A 15,142-nucleotide genomic window follows, 5' to 3' on the forward strand; every position below is an offset into this window, starting at 1 on the left:
CAACAAACCATTGGAAACACAATACACTGCCATGGATTGAAATCCTGCAATGCATTCAAGGTCCACCTCCTTAAGAAGGCCCATCTGAAGTTTGCCAATGAACACCTAAAGCATTCAGAGAACGATTAGGAGAAAGTGCTGTGGTCAGATGAGACCGGAACTGAGCTCTTTGGCATTAACGGGTTTGTAAACCCCCCCCCCTTTCTTACCTGAACCCGATCTATCCAGCGACGTGGACGAGCACAGCAGCTCCAGACGCTGTCTCGAGTCTTCATTGAATAGATTGATAGCAGCGGAAGCCGTTGGCTCCCACTGCTGTCAATCAAATCCAGTGACACGAAACCCGGGGGGGGTGGGAAAACAACTACAGGGGAGGAGCTTGTGAATGATTTCAAGACAGTTGGGACCACAGTCACACAACAAACCATTGGAAACACAATACACTGCCATGGATTGAAATCCTGCAATGCATTCAAGGTCCACCTCCTTAAGAAGGCCCATCTGAAGTTTGCCAATGAACACCTAAAGCATTCAGAGAACGATTAGGAGAAAGTGCTGTGGTCAGATGAGACCGGAACTGAGCTCTTTGGCATTAACGGGGTTGTAAACCCCCCCCCCTTTCTTACCTGAACCCGATCTATCCAGCGACGTGGACGAGCACAGCAGCTCCAGACGCTGTCTCGAGTCTTCATTGAATAGATTGATAGCAGCGGAAGCCGTTGGCTCCCACTGCTGTCAATCAAATCCAGTGACACGAAACCCGGGGGGGTGGGGCTGAGTCCTGCAAATAGATGCAGCAACAGGACTCGGCAGCACATCCACACAAGTGCCCCCATGGAAAGCGCTCTCCGTGGGGCACTTGAGAAGAGAAGGAGCCAGGAGCGCTGCATGGGTTACTGCAGAAAAGGAGGATTGTGGCCGCTCTGTGCAAAACCCCTGCACAGAGCAGGTAAGTATGACAGGTTTGTTATTTAAAAAATAAAATAAAAATCTTTACAATCACTTTAACTTGACTCGCCATGTTTGGAGGAAGAAAAATGCTGAATATGGCCCTAAGAACACCATCCCTACAGTCACACACGGAGGTGGAAACATTATGCTTTGAGCCTGTTTTGAGCCTCTTTGAGCCTGTTTCTCCGATAAAGGTACAGGCTGACTTTGCAGCATTGAGGGGCCAATGGGCGGGGCAATGTATTGTAAAATCTTGTATGAGAACCTTCTTCCCTCAGCCAGATATGCTGTCTCTATCATTTAAAATACACCTGTGATAAAAATTATATACCCTTCATTTCTTTGTAAGTGGGCAAACTGACAAAATTTGCAGGGGATCAAATAATTTCCCCACTGTATGCCAGTAATGACCTAAAGGATTATGAATCCATAATATCAGCATCACTACTCAAATCCAAGTGTAGAGTCATGTACACTACAAAGCGTTTGTTATGACTTGATTGATATTTTAGGGCCACCTTGAACCCCAGAAAAGATGTGTGTATATATATATATATATATATATATATATATATATATATATATACATATATATATATAATTTATACACGTTTATGGACAGTGGCTGTTTCTTTTATAATATAACAATGTCTTTGTTTTTAGTCAATATTTTAAATATTTCAGTTCCCTGACTTAGGGGTTTTATACATTCAGTGCAGTGAGGGAAAGGCACCTAAAATTTCAGTACAGGGACCAATTCTGAGGGAAGTGGGGAAATCTTCAATCATTTGAATTCCTCTGCACTAAAACTGTATACTATTTGTATGGAAATGTTTTAATTAACCAGTTCCCGACCGGGGCACACCAATGTACGTCGCCAGAATGGCATGGGCAGGCATATTGGCGTACAGGTACGTCCATTTTTAAATGCCGCCCTGCCATCGCTGCCGCGCGTTCGTCTCACGGGGCAGCTGAACGAAGAGATGCCGTTGTAAACAACATCTCCCCGTTCTGCCTAGCAACAAGTGACGCTGATCTCTGCTCCATGTGATTGGAGCAGAGATCAGTGTTCACTAACACAAAGCCCAGCCCCCCACAGTTAGTAACACACCCCTAGGAACACTTAACCCCTAAACTGCCACCCCCTGGTTAAATCAATGCATTTGTATAATATTGATTGCTGTATAAATAACAATGGTCCCCAAAATGTGTCAAAAATGTCTGATGTGTCTGCCACAATGTCGCAGTCACAATAATCGCCGCCATTACTAGTAAAAAAAATTATTAATAAAAACTTTTGCGCAAACCAATAATCGCTTATTGCGATTTTTTTACCAAAAATATGTGGAAGAATACGTATCGGCTTAAACTGAGGGAAAAAATTTTTTTTTATATATTTTTTGGGGGGTATTTATTATAACAAGAAGTAAAAAATTATGCTTTTTTTCAAAATTGTTGCTCTATTTTTGTTTATAGAGCAAAAAATAAAAACCGCAGGGGTGATCAAATACCACCAAAAGAAAGCTCTATTTGTAGGAAAAAAAGGACGTCAATTTTGTTTGGGAGCCACGTTGCATGACCGCGCAATTGTCAGTTAAAGCGACGCAGTGCTGAATCGCAAAAAGTGGTCTGGTCTTAAGCCAGCAAAATGGTCTGCTCTGAAAGTGGTTAATACAGCACAATTCTGTATTGTAAAGAGATACTTACCAAACAAGAGATCTCAGTGGCTCGTAGCTGTATTTCCACTATAGTGTTTTGTGAATCTATGCAGAATTTAGTGATTTTTCATGTGTTAACCAAACCATCTGCCCCCATTAAATTGCCCAACAATGCACCCTGTTCAGTGCCCATCTGCAGCCTATAAATTGACCAACAATGCAGCCTGTTCAGTGCCCATCTGCAGCCTCACCTTTCCCATCATTGCAGCCTCACCAGTGTTGAATTATCCCTGCTGTCTCTGAGGGAAGAGAAGGAGTGAGCACCACTGAATTACACAGAGCCACGATCTCCTGTGTACCCGGCGCTCCATCACTCACAGCCACGCCCTTCTGGCCCTGCTCATATGATAGACAGAACAGTGAGCCAATGCGGGCCAGGAGGCGCGGCTGTGAGTGACGGTGCATCAGGTACACAGGAGATTGCAGCTCTATTTAATTCAGTGGCGCTCGCTCCTCTTCCCTCAGAGACAGCAGGGATCACTGCATAACATGCATCCACGATTTTTTCCTAATTTTAAGGGGGAAAAAGTGCGTGTTATATGCCGATAAATACAGTACTTTGAAATAAATATTGTTCATTACAGATTTTTTTATTACATGACTGTTTACTGCATAACCAAACAACTTCCTACAACTATTGATGTTCTTAATAACTGTAATAAAAAATTATTACACAGTTTAACAGTTGTAACGTGTTGTTTGTGCGGTATATTACATGGTGCATATGGCATTTTTTTGTGCACTAACACAGATGTCAGTCTCTCCCTATGAAGAAGAGCCCGGATATTAGTGTTGGATGGCTATTGAACCAACAAAAGGGTTCTTCAGTTGGCAGGGACCCAAACTGGATACTCGCAATGCAAAATGTACAAATATAGATAAAGTATATTGGACATTTTAATATCTAAAAAATATAAATCTGGTAAATGCATTATGTATGTTGCCAGCTATGTACATGAGTTATATATAATCAGCATTGATCACTATAATACATTGCAGGTTGTAGACCCCATAATGTATGTTGATAATGTATCTGATTTTAGGCTTCCCCTCCTTTTTCAGGATTATAGAATTCCGGAGGCCAGTAAAACTCAAAGATGTGCTGCAGAAAGTTACAGATGCCTTTGGGCAAACAATGGACTTGCACTATGCAAACAATGAGGTAATGTGTACTTTGTTCCATTGGAGACTCACATGTCAGTTCCTTGTGCACGGTCTGCATGTCCTGGTCTGTGTCAGACTCCATTTTAGTTTTAGATAATTTGAGAAAAAGTTAGGGCAGACTTTAGTGCTGTCTGTTGTCCCAAAAAGAACATTTTCTATCACTTCCTGTCTCTGTGATAGAAAAATAAGAGAGTAGGAAGACACAAAGAGCAATAAAAACTTCACAGAGATTCTAACCTTTCCCACTCTACTAAAAAAGGTGGTTTGGTTGAATCTGTGTCCACAATGGAGAGATCTCATTGCTTCCTGTCCCTGTGACACTGTGGGAGGGATTTATTAAAACTGGAGAGTGCAAAATCTGGTGCAGCTGTGCATGATGGCTAATCAGTTTCTAACTTCAGCTTGTTCAATTAAGCTTTGACATAAAATCCTGGAAGCTGATTGGTTTCTATGCAGGGCTGCACCAGGTTTTGTACTTTCCAAATTTAGTAAATAAACCCCAGGATAGAAAGTGAAATGAATTCTGCCCAGTGTGGGAATAGCAATAGAAGCCTTACAGGAGCTGCAACCTCTCATTTTTATCCAGTTTGGCTTTAAAGGAAATCTGTGGTCACACAATACACTTTCATTTTATGACATCAGTACTGTAATAACAATACAAACAAAAGTTATTTTTGACAATATAATATACACTCACCGGCCCATTTATTAGATATACCTGTTAAATTTCTTGGTAACACAAATTGCTAATCAGCCAATCACATGGCAGCATCTAGGCATTTGATGAAGTCGACTTTCCAAATTTCAAACCAAGCATCAGAATGGGAAAGAAAGGGGATTTAAGTGACTTTGAACATGGTATGGTTGTTCAGACGGGCTGGTCTGAGTATTTCAAAAACTGCTGATCCACTGGGATTTTTATGTGCAACCATCTCTAGGGTTTACAGAGAATGGCCCGAAAAAGAGAAAATATCCAGTGAGTGGCAGTTGGGTGGACAAAAATTCCTTGTTGATGTCAGAGGTCAGAGGAGAATGGGCAGACGGCAAAAGACCACACTGGGTGCCACTCCTGTCAGCTAAGAACAGGAAAGGCTACAATTCACACAGGCTCGCCAAAAATTGGACAATAGAAGATTGGAAAAAGGTTGCCTGTCCGAGTCTCGATTTTAGCTGCGACATTCAGATGGTAGGGTCAGAATTTGGCGTAAACAATATGAAAGCATGGATCCATCCTGCTGATTTAGTAAGCTTTACTTGGCAATACTTGAAGCATGCTGGAAGTCAGAAAATCAGTGGCAGTCAGCACTCCATATTGGCACTGAGGTTTGCTTTAAATGCTTCAACATAGCTGATTGAAAGCTTGCTAAAATCTTTGGCAATATTTTCTCAAAGCTTGCTGTATACTTGAATGTTTCGTATGCTGAATCCTGTCTGATGAATGATTTCTTAGAAACTGTCCAACCTTGATTACCAGACATAAACTTGTCATTACACACAATGCGATTCCATCCACCCTATACACGAAATGTACGGTTGATTAGAGCAGAGGTCGCCAACCATTTTCCGGACATCGTAGACCACTAAACTCACAATTTTGAATCCTGTGGACCACTAACATCAATTTTACATGCCTTATACACACAATGCTCCGTCACTCTGCCCCCCCTCTGTATCACACTGCTGTCTTACACAGTCTCATCATTGGATCTCAGCTCCTTATCCAGCCACGAATTTGAGCTCTGTGCTCCCTCCCACAGTCTGTGATCAGTGTTGCCATTGGAAGTCCCCCTTCTTCTTCACCTCCTGCTCTCTGCACTACTCCTAGCGCCTCCCTCTAAGATCACAGGAGCCAGAACTACAGAGCAGGCATTGGGTATCAACGTGCACTGACAGTATTGACTGTCAGCGAGAACAACACCGGAAACAACACTACATCTGCCACAATGTTGATTCATGGCAGAACCCCTTGGGACCACCAAATTTTCCTGACCGCTGGTTGGTGACCGCTGGATTAGATCAGGGGTCTTCAAATTGCAGCCTGGGGGCCAGATGTAGCCCTTTGCTTACCTTTATCCGGCACTTGGGGCACTATTCCTTCCAGTGATAGAACGCACTATTCTTTCCACTGACACCAAAGATGGGGCACTATTTCTCCCACTGACACCAGAGGCGAGGAACTAATTCTCCCACTGACACCAATTATGGGGCACTTTTCCACTCACACCCATAATGTTTTTTTTTTTTATTATTCCTGCCAACGCTTTGGCATTGTTTACTCCCTCTGATGCCAGGACACTTTCTACTCCCATGGCCAAAGTCCAGCCCCCCTAATATTTGAAAGGCAGTAAACTGGCCCTTTGTTTAGAAAGTTTGGAAACCCCTGGATTAGGGGACAGGGTTCAGGTATTGCAGATAAAGAAACTCCACTTACTGTTCACACAGCCTGAATGTTCTGGAGGCTTACGCTTTGGCGTCCTTCTTTAAACAAGGCATGTCATTGGAAAAAAACTGTGCCATTTCAATAGTATACAATAACTTTAAAATGGATATTACAATATTCTTCCCAGTCTGAGCACTCTCTGTGTGCAGTCCTGGTGATTGAATTGGTCTTTTCATGAGACAATGGCCTGTTCCGTTTTCCCACTTACTTTTTTTATTTTGATTGGCTTAGTTTGATCAGAGCAGCGCAGTGTAATCAGATTGCAAGCCAGGATTGCCTTAAAGCAGACTTGTCCCTTGTACATGATGAAAGCAGTCATTATTAGTCTCATTTATGAAGTGTCTGACTGTCCTTACGTATAGAAATTCTGGATGAACACTCTGCACGCTGCTATATATCCTATCTAGCAAACTTTGCAAAGAAATTTGCAGCGATTTATTTATTTTTTTAGTTCACACATATTGCAATACACGTTTAAAGTGGTTGTAAGCCCTCTGGGGCCACTTTAACCTACAGGTAAGCCTAGATTAAGGCTTACCTGCAGGTGCAAGCAATATCTCCTTAACCTACACGGTTAAGGAGATATTTTACAAAAGCCGGGCACCACTGTCTACAGCGCATGCGCGCCTTAGACAACGGTGCAGGCGCACTGAGCGCGCCATAAGTGAAGGCGAACGTGCCGTCACTGATAGCTCCCGCACACATGCGCCGGAGTGACGTCATGGACGGCTTCGACCAGTCATAGCGCTGGAGCTGCGAAACCCAGAAGTCACTCCAGGTATTATGGCAGCGACGAGGGTTGCTTTGGGGGCTTCGATCTCAGGTTATTCATAATGAGACAGTATGCTATGCATACTGGCTCGTTATGACTTTGCTTTGCAGGGTACATTTTTTTTTCCAGGCTTTACTTCCTCTTTAAGCTGCCCAACTATGCCAAAGTAATCTCTCTATGGCCAGTCCCTAACTTGCTCTGCATAATGCAAATGCTACAGTGGATATCGTGCCAATATGGGGCAAATAGACACAAGTTGGAGGAGAGCTACAGGTTCATGTCTGGCCAGTGACCTGCGCACCTATTAGCAGACCTGGGACAAGAATTGCAGGTGCCAAGCGAACTTGTAAAACGCCACTTTCATTTCCCTGTGTCATGTGATCCTTATTCCATCAGCTTCATTGGGGGATAGGTGAGACATCAGGAGTCTTTTAGACCCATGATATCTTATTAAAGAGATTCTGTCACCAAAAAAACATTACATAGAGGACTTTTTGCCCCCTATTTGAAGAAAAAAATGTTATAAATAGAAACTAAATAAAAAAAGTATTAAAAATAAATAAAAATTAAAGTACCCCCCCCAAAAAAAAAAAAAGTTTGAGCCCTTTCGCCACACAAGAGTGTATTCAAGGTTAACTCTAAACTGATGACCTGTAGGGGATTTTAAAGCGTCACCTATGACAAATATAGGGTACCAAAGTTTGTTGTCATTTTACGCAGTTTCTGAGGGTTGACAAGGGTCTATTTATTTGGAGCAACTTCATATTCATATTCTATATTTTGCAAAAAAATTGGATAATTTTTTGTGTTTGCCCTAAAATTTAATTTAGTGTATTTTTTACTGAAATTTTGCATTTCTTAACCACTTCCTGACCACAGGGTGTCCATGGACATCCTTGGATTGGGATGGTTATACCGAGATGATGCCTCCAGCTACAGGCATCATTCCAGTATCAAAATTTGCAGCCGCCGATTGCCCTCTAAGCCACTTGATCACTTTTGAGGGCAGCGCAAGTAGGTCCCCCCCAAGTGCGCTTTTGCCTTACCCGGGCTCACCTGTCCCATCGCGGAGCCTGGGACCGCTGGTGACACTACACAGAAAGAGAACCCAAGGGACCCAAGATCTCTCCATAAAGTCATGGGTCCTGTTGTGGCCCATGCGTTCACAAGGGATGTTAAAACAAAAATGAAAGCACCTCCTCCTATGCTTACGCACATACGTGAATGCATATGTAAGTCCTGCACGCATATGTAAATGGTGATTTCACCACATTTGTGAGGTATCATGGTGAACATCAGTGTGAGGATAATCATTTTAGCTCCAGAGTTACCTCCTGTGTAACTCTAAACTGGTAACCTGTAAAGGCTTTTAAAGTGTTGCCTATGCAGATATTTTAACAAAAATTTTTTTATTATATAGTGTTTGTGTGGAATTAAATTCAATAAAGTGTATTTTTTTCCATAAAAAATTGTGTTTGAAAAAACGCTCCCACTATTTTATTCTCTAAGGCCTCTGCTAAAAAAAATATATAATGTTTGGGGGTTCTAAGTATTTTTCTAGCAAAAAAGTACTTTTTTTTACATATAGGAGAGAAATGTCAGAATTGGCCTGTAAGGAAGTATTTAAAACTGTCCTTATATCTTGTGAAATAAAACATTTGGAACTACCTAACTATTTTATTCTCTAATGTTTTTTTGCAATGTTTAGGCCTAAAATGTGTGTAAAAAAAACAAAACACAAAAACGGCTCTGGCAGCAAAAGGGGGTTTGTGTGTACACAGAGAAGCTTGGAAAGCTGGTACCTGTAAATCTGACCATATGTACAGTGTCTCACAAAAGTGAATACACCCCTCACATTTTTGTGAATATTTTATTATATCTTTTAATGTGACAACTCTGAAGAAATTACACTTTGCTACAACAAAAGTAGTGAGTGTATATAGCTTGTGTAACAGTGTAAATTTGCTGTCCCCTCCAAATAACTCAACACACAGCCATTAATGTCTAAACCACTGGCAACAAAAGTGAGTACACCCCTAAGTTAACATCTCCAGATTGGGCCAAAAGTTTCAATATTTTGTGTGGCCACCATTATTTTCCAGCACTGCCTTAACCCTTTTGGGCATGGAGTTCACCAGAGCTTCACAGGTTGCCACTGGAGTCCTCTTCCACTCCTCCATGAAGACATTGCGGAGTTGATGGATGTTGGAGACCTTACGCTCCTCCACCTTCTGTTTGAGGATGCCCCACAAATGCTCAATAGGGTTTAGGTCTGGAGACATGCTTGGCCAGTTCATCACCTTTACCCTCAGCATCTTTAGCAAGGCAGTGGTTGTCTTGGAGGTGTGTTTGGGGTCATTATCATGTTGAAATACTGCTCTGCGGCCCAGTCTCTGAAGGAATGGGATCATGCTCTGCTTCAGTATGTCACAGTACATGTTGGCATTCATGGTTCCCTCAAAGAACTGCAGCTCCCCAGTGCTGGCAGCACTCATGCAGCCCCAGACCATGATACTCCCACCACCATGCTTAACTGTAGGCAAGACACACTTGTCTTTGTACTCCTCACCTGGTTGCCGCCACACATGCTTGACACCATCTGAACCACATAAGTTTATCTTGGTCTCATCAGACCACAGGACATGATTCCGGTAATCCAATTTCTTAGTCTGCTTGTCTTCAGCAAACTGTTTGCGTGCTTTCTTGTGCAAGGCGAGGCCTGTTCTGACTGGAACCTGTCCTGGTAAACCACTGTATGGTCTTCTGCACCGTGCTGCATCTAAGTTTCAGGGTCTTGGCAATCTTCTTTTCCAATCACACCTGAGACCTCGTAACACTAATGAGTCACATGACTCCGGGGAGGGAAAATGGCTAATTGGGCCCAATTTGGACGTTTTCACATAGGGCATTTTCACACTGAGGCGCTGGGGCGTCGGCGGTAAAGTGGCACTTTACTGTCGTTTTAGCGCCGCTTTTCGCCAATACAGTGGGGTTGCCCATTGATTTTAATGGGCAAAGGCACTTTAGGAGTGGTGTATATACCGCTCCTATAGCGCCTCAAAGATGCTGCATGCAGGATTTTTTTTAGCATTCTGCCAGGGCACTGCTCCAGTGTGAAAGCCCTCAGGCTTTCAAGCGACAGGAGAGGCGATTTGCAGTGGCTATTTTTAGCGCTTTAGTGCCTGTAAAGCGCCTCAATGTGAAAGTAGCCTTAGGGGTGTACTTGCTTGTGTTGCCAGCAGTTTAGACATTAATGGCTGTGTGTTGAGTTATTCTGAGGGGACAGCAAATTTACAGTTATACAAGCTGTACACTCACTACTTTACATTGTAGCAAAGTGTAATTTCTTCAGTGTAAAAAAAATGTACGGGGTGTAGTCACTTTTGTGAAATGCTGTGTGTGTAATATATATATATATATATACACACACACACACACATAGATATATACACACATACATACACACACATATATATATATATATATATATATATATATATATATATATATATATATATATATATAAAATGTCCTCCAACAGATTTTTTTTATACATATTTTTATGGTAACAATTGTTCAGATTAGTAACTGACAGTGTCTGAAAAGAATACCTATTTATTATCAACATCTCCCATTTCTCTTTTGCTGCAAGACAGAGATGAATCTGCTACTGTTGAGATTGCTATAAAAAGGCCTAGCGACGGTTCAAACACATACGCATTGCTATTCTTTCTATAGAGACACTTTCACAAGATTTTTTTGGGATCTTTTAGCTAAAAATAAACATGCATATATTTAGTTCAGTTCTAGTGCAGAGCAGGCAGCAATGTTCCATCATAAATCCTTTATTAGTAGTCCAAGACACAAAATAATAAAATATCTGTTCTAGTTAAGCAAGTAAAAGTTTGCAAATCATAGCCTTAGTTACAGTTTGTGGCACATTTGGCAGATCTGCAGGAAAGTTTATTTGGCCTCAGCAGGCATTTTCCATTTAGCGGTGCCTTGCGCGTACCATCTTTGTAATAATACCCATACTGTAAAGTACTGTAAGGAACAAAAAAAAGTTTTCTTGTAGTTTTGTATTTAGGACTTTCATGATTGCTATTGTCAGAGTGCCCTCTAGTGCTACAATCACAGAATACATTGTAATGGTATATAGTTTGGAATTTCCGTACTCACAATTATTACAATTTCACAGCTGCTTGTTCCGCTCAAGTACCAAGATGACTTGGACAAAGCCATAGAACACATGGACATGAACCCGTCTCACAGAAGCTTGAAGATAGTAGTTAAAGCACCGAGTAAAAATATAGTAAGTAGATTCTTGCTTACCATGAGTTAATATATTCATCTTAATGCATGCCTTCAGCAGAAGTGCATTCATTATGTATTGCATTGACTCTATTTTATGTCTACTCTATAGTTTCTTCTATGTACATCTTAGAAGGTAACTCATGTTATCGTCTTCCTATCACATCTTAAAAATCTGTCTACTCACACAGCACATTCTCATAGCACATTTAAACAATTCCTGGCACATAAATTATTCCCAGATTGCATCCATTAACCCTCAGTTATTTCTAAATGGTAAAATATTGGATGGTAAAAGTCATACGGATGCAATAAACTCTGTCTTCACATTACAGCACTTGCAACCAGTTGGGACAAAGCAACACCATGACATGAGGATATCAAAGTCAATGGGGGATATTCTGGGATCACTATATAAAGATGCTGGAAAGAACAGAAAGTGTTCTACAGGTAAGTACCTGGATAGGTTAATCCCTGAAATCTGATCAGATATGTCTTCCACTCCATGTTTCTGATACAGTATGCTTACATGTGCATTTATGCTTGCATATAAACAACATTTATCACTATAATAAGAGAGGCTGTAATGCAAAGTAAAGATAATTGCATAGCACATCTTAAGCTGGATACACATGGGCTGAATGTTGGGAGACATTTGCCGGTTAAAAAAAAAATCCGACATTCGGCCTGTGTGTATGTCGGTCTGTTTGACAGAAGCATTTGTCTGGCTTCTGTCAGACGGGCATGCTGGAAAACCAGCAGCCAACTGACTCCTGATCAGCGCTCTCGGCCAATGGTAGAGAGCGCTGATTGGGGTGCCCCCCCCCCATTAGAACACAACAGCTCAGCGGGGAAGATAGATTTACTAATGTTGGATGGTTAGTACAGTGGCTCGGCCTGAAGCTGTCAGTTTTTTTTTCATGCAACCCAAAAACACCATAGTGTGTACCCGGCTTTACAATCAGCATGGCGGTTTGTGCTGGTTGTGCACAATGCCATGTGCTACTGCTGTGACCCTGCTATGTGTGTAATATAGCTAGTGATTAGCATAGAGGTAAATACAACACCAATATGCCTTTGTGCAAAAGGGCTACAATATTTATTAAATGCTCAGTAGACAGAATAGCCTTATGATCCATCATAAGCACTTTCCCATTTCTTTCCTTATCCTCCATATCTGTAAAAATCCATAAAAGGAGGTATAGGGTGAGGCATATGCTGAATAGAGATATAAGACTCTGCTAAAAAAGAATGCAGTCTACCTTTCTCTGCAGGTCCTGTTTGGTGGATTGTGGACACTTACACACCAACAAGATGGCTTGCTATCTGCAATACAGAGTCTTTGTGTTATTGTTTGTGTAAATTATCACATTTAGGTTACAGGTAGAGGAAAGAAGAGGTGAAGTCTGCACAAAGGTGTCATCACTTACTGTTAGTTCAGCATGAACTCTGTCCAGGGTCAGCACACACCATTGTGATATCCTATCCCACACCCACCTAACTGTCCCCGAGCCACCTCCATCAAATCATTCTCTGCAGCTATTACCTTTTGTACCACCACCCCTCCCTTTATAATGTAAGCTCTACGAGCAGGGCCCTCCTGTACCTCTTGTATTGTACTGTAATTGTGTTGTCCCCCCTATACATTGTAAAGCGCTGCGTAAACTGTTGGCGCTATATAAATCGATAATAATAATATCCTGCCCAACTGCCTGCCAAATACAAGTTTTAAGGATCCACACATGGAAACCCTTCTGAGTGATGGATACATAATTATTCTGCCAGTCAAGGCCGGACATAATACAAAATTATACAACAGGACAACTCTGTTACAAGAGGTAGAACTGTCGATTCACATTTGGGTGATTATCAAAGGGAAATATGCCAACTCAGTAATGTCGTTAATAGAATTCTATGTGTTGATGCACCAGGTGTGAAAAATCACTTCTATTATTGTCCAATGAGCAAGCATTTTACCAATGCTCTAGTTATTCTAAAATGTACACTTTTACCACAGTGAGTAAATAGTCAGTATATTTTAGAATTTACTGAATGGTTTTAGCTTTTAATCCACAGTGTTTTGAGCCACATGATAATTCCAATGATTATTCTTTTATTTTCTGCCTGCACAGGATCTCTACACACTGGCCGGAGTTCTCCTCCACCTGGAAGTGTTCCTGATGAACAGCAGCAAATTGCCCGACAGAAATCCATTACCAGTATCAACAGTGAGGGGGAATTCATTCCTGAGGTATTGGCTCTATTGTGACAGAATTTCAAGGATAGTTAAAAAGTGCACATTTACACAAAGGTGTTTTTCTGAACATATACCTTAAGGAAAAATGTAGTCTTTTTACTCTTTAAACAAATCTCATCATAATTATAAATATGTATAGTGGAGCAACCTTTTGAGGTCATTACATGTGCAGGCTTTGCACTGTTGTGTTTTTTCTCTCCCACTGCAAGCCTGTCAGGCAGCTCAGAAGTACTTACAGTTTTAAGGTGACCAAGGTGACTTAGGTGACTAAGGCCGGCCATAGATGGGTTGCATTAAAGAAAATTGCTTGATTCCGTCCCAATGGAGCCATTGTGTTTTCCTGGCAGGAGAAGTTGTAGGTAAGATAAAAACGATTCCATAGCTCAACTCACCAACCAGTCTGCTGACCAACCAAATTAACCGGTCTAACCATCTGTTAAAAGCAGGGGTTTAGTAGGAACACATTTGCAAACTCATGTGAAGGCTGCAAGGCCTCATCACGGCACCCTGTGTTGCTTGCAGTCCTAATTCTACAAATGTATAAGTGTCTCCACAGTGGAAGCACATGTATGGAATAGATAGATGTGGGACAGGTAAGCCTGGAGGCTGCCCAAGCCCCCTTAAAGGAACAGGAGCACACTGGACACCCAGCAAGAGAGCAATGGCAGCGAAGTTGCCCAGTGTGTCCCCGGACCATATATACGAACAGTAACAAAAAAACTGGCCACTGCTCACACCCATAACTGGCCTTCACAGTAAGGCGCACATGGAGGGCATATACATGTAAGACAAAAACGATTCCATAGCTCAACTCACCAACCAAATTAACCCGTCTGTCTGCTAAAAGCAGGGATTTAGTTAGCACACATTTGCAAATGCATGTGAAAGTTGCAAGGCCTCGTCAAGGCTCTCGCCCATAACTGGCCTTCACAGTAAGGAGCGTGGTTAAAGGTAAATCTAAGGAAATTGAACAAGAAAATTGTATAATGGGAACAGCTTTAGGCTTTATCTTAGCAGTCCCTCAGCAAGAGTGTTAACTGTGTAGTGTTGTATAACATACAGATAGACCACTAGAGGGAGGATCTACAAATCTGTTTTTAAAATACTCATTGGGGGAGATATACTAAAACTGAAGAGATTTCCCTTCACTTCCTGTCTGGAAGTGAGAATAATTCCCTGCAAATTAAGGGGATTTCTTGGGGACCCCCAGGTCACCAAAACTAGTGTCCTCATTGGAAGATTTCCCCTCTTACTTTTCTGGGGACAACCCAAAATTTGGGTAATTTCTTTTACTTTGACTTTCAATCATAATGGTAAACAGGACCAATAGAGAGGGTGAATCTTCCTAATGGGGGTACAGACAGCAATAAAAAACTGACAGGTGTTCTAATTCCTCTCCACTCTATCCAAAACAAAAAGTTTTGCCTTTTAGCTATACTTTAATTAAACAAGCCGATTGGCTACCACGCATAGCTGTACCAGGTTCTGAGTGTTCCAGTTTTGGTAAATCTCCCCCACTGTACTTTAAA

At 41.6% G+C, this 15,142-nt stretch overlaps 1 protein-coding gene across 3 annotated transcripts in view; it reads left to right on the forward strand.

The window, feature by feature from the left end:
* The window catches only part of LOC143996262 (mitogen-activated protein kinase kinase kinase 3-like), a 251,446-nt gene that overhangs the window by 208,105 nt on the left and 28,199 nt on the right, over positions 1–15,142 (forward strand). For all 3 annotated transcript variants that reach the window (XM_077491229.1, XM_077491228.1, XM_077491227.1), the window contains exons 5-8: positions 3,732–3,831; positions 11,244–11,357; positions 11,692–11,806; positions 13,489–13,607. In XM_077491229.1, coding sequence (XP_077347355.1) covers positions 3,732–3,831; positions 11,244–11,357; positions 11,692–11,806; positions 13,489–13,607 — 448 coding nt within the window. The remainder of the gene's footprint in view (positions 1–3,731; positions 3,832–11,243; positions 11,358–11,691; positions 11,807–13,488; positions 13,608–15,142) is intronic.

Source organism: Lithobates pipiens, unplaced genomic scaffold (genome assembly GCF_037356315.1).
Source record: "Lithobates pipiens isolate NorthernLeopardFrog02 unplaced genomic scaffold, aLitPip1_a1.2 Scaffold_19, whole genome shotgun sequence".
Taxonomy (NCBI): domain Eukaryota; kingdom Metazoa; phylum Chordata; class Amphibia; order Anura; family Ranidae; genus Lithobates; species Lithobates pipiens.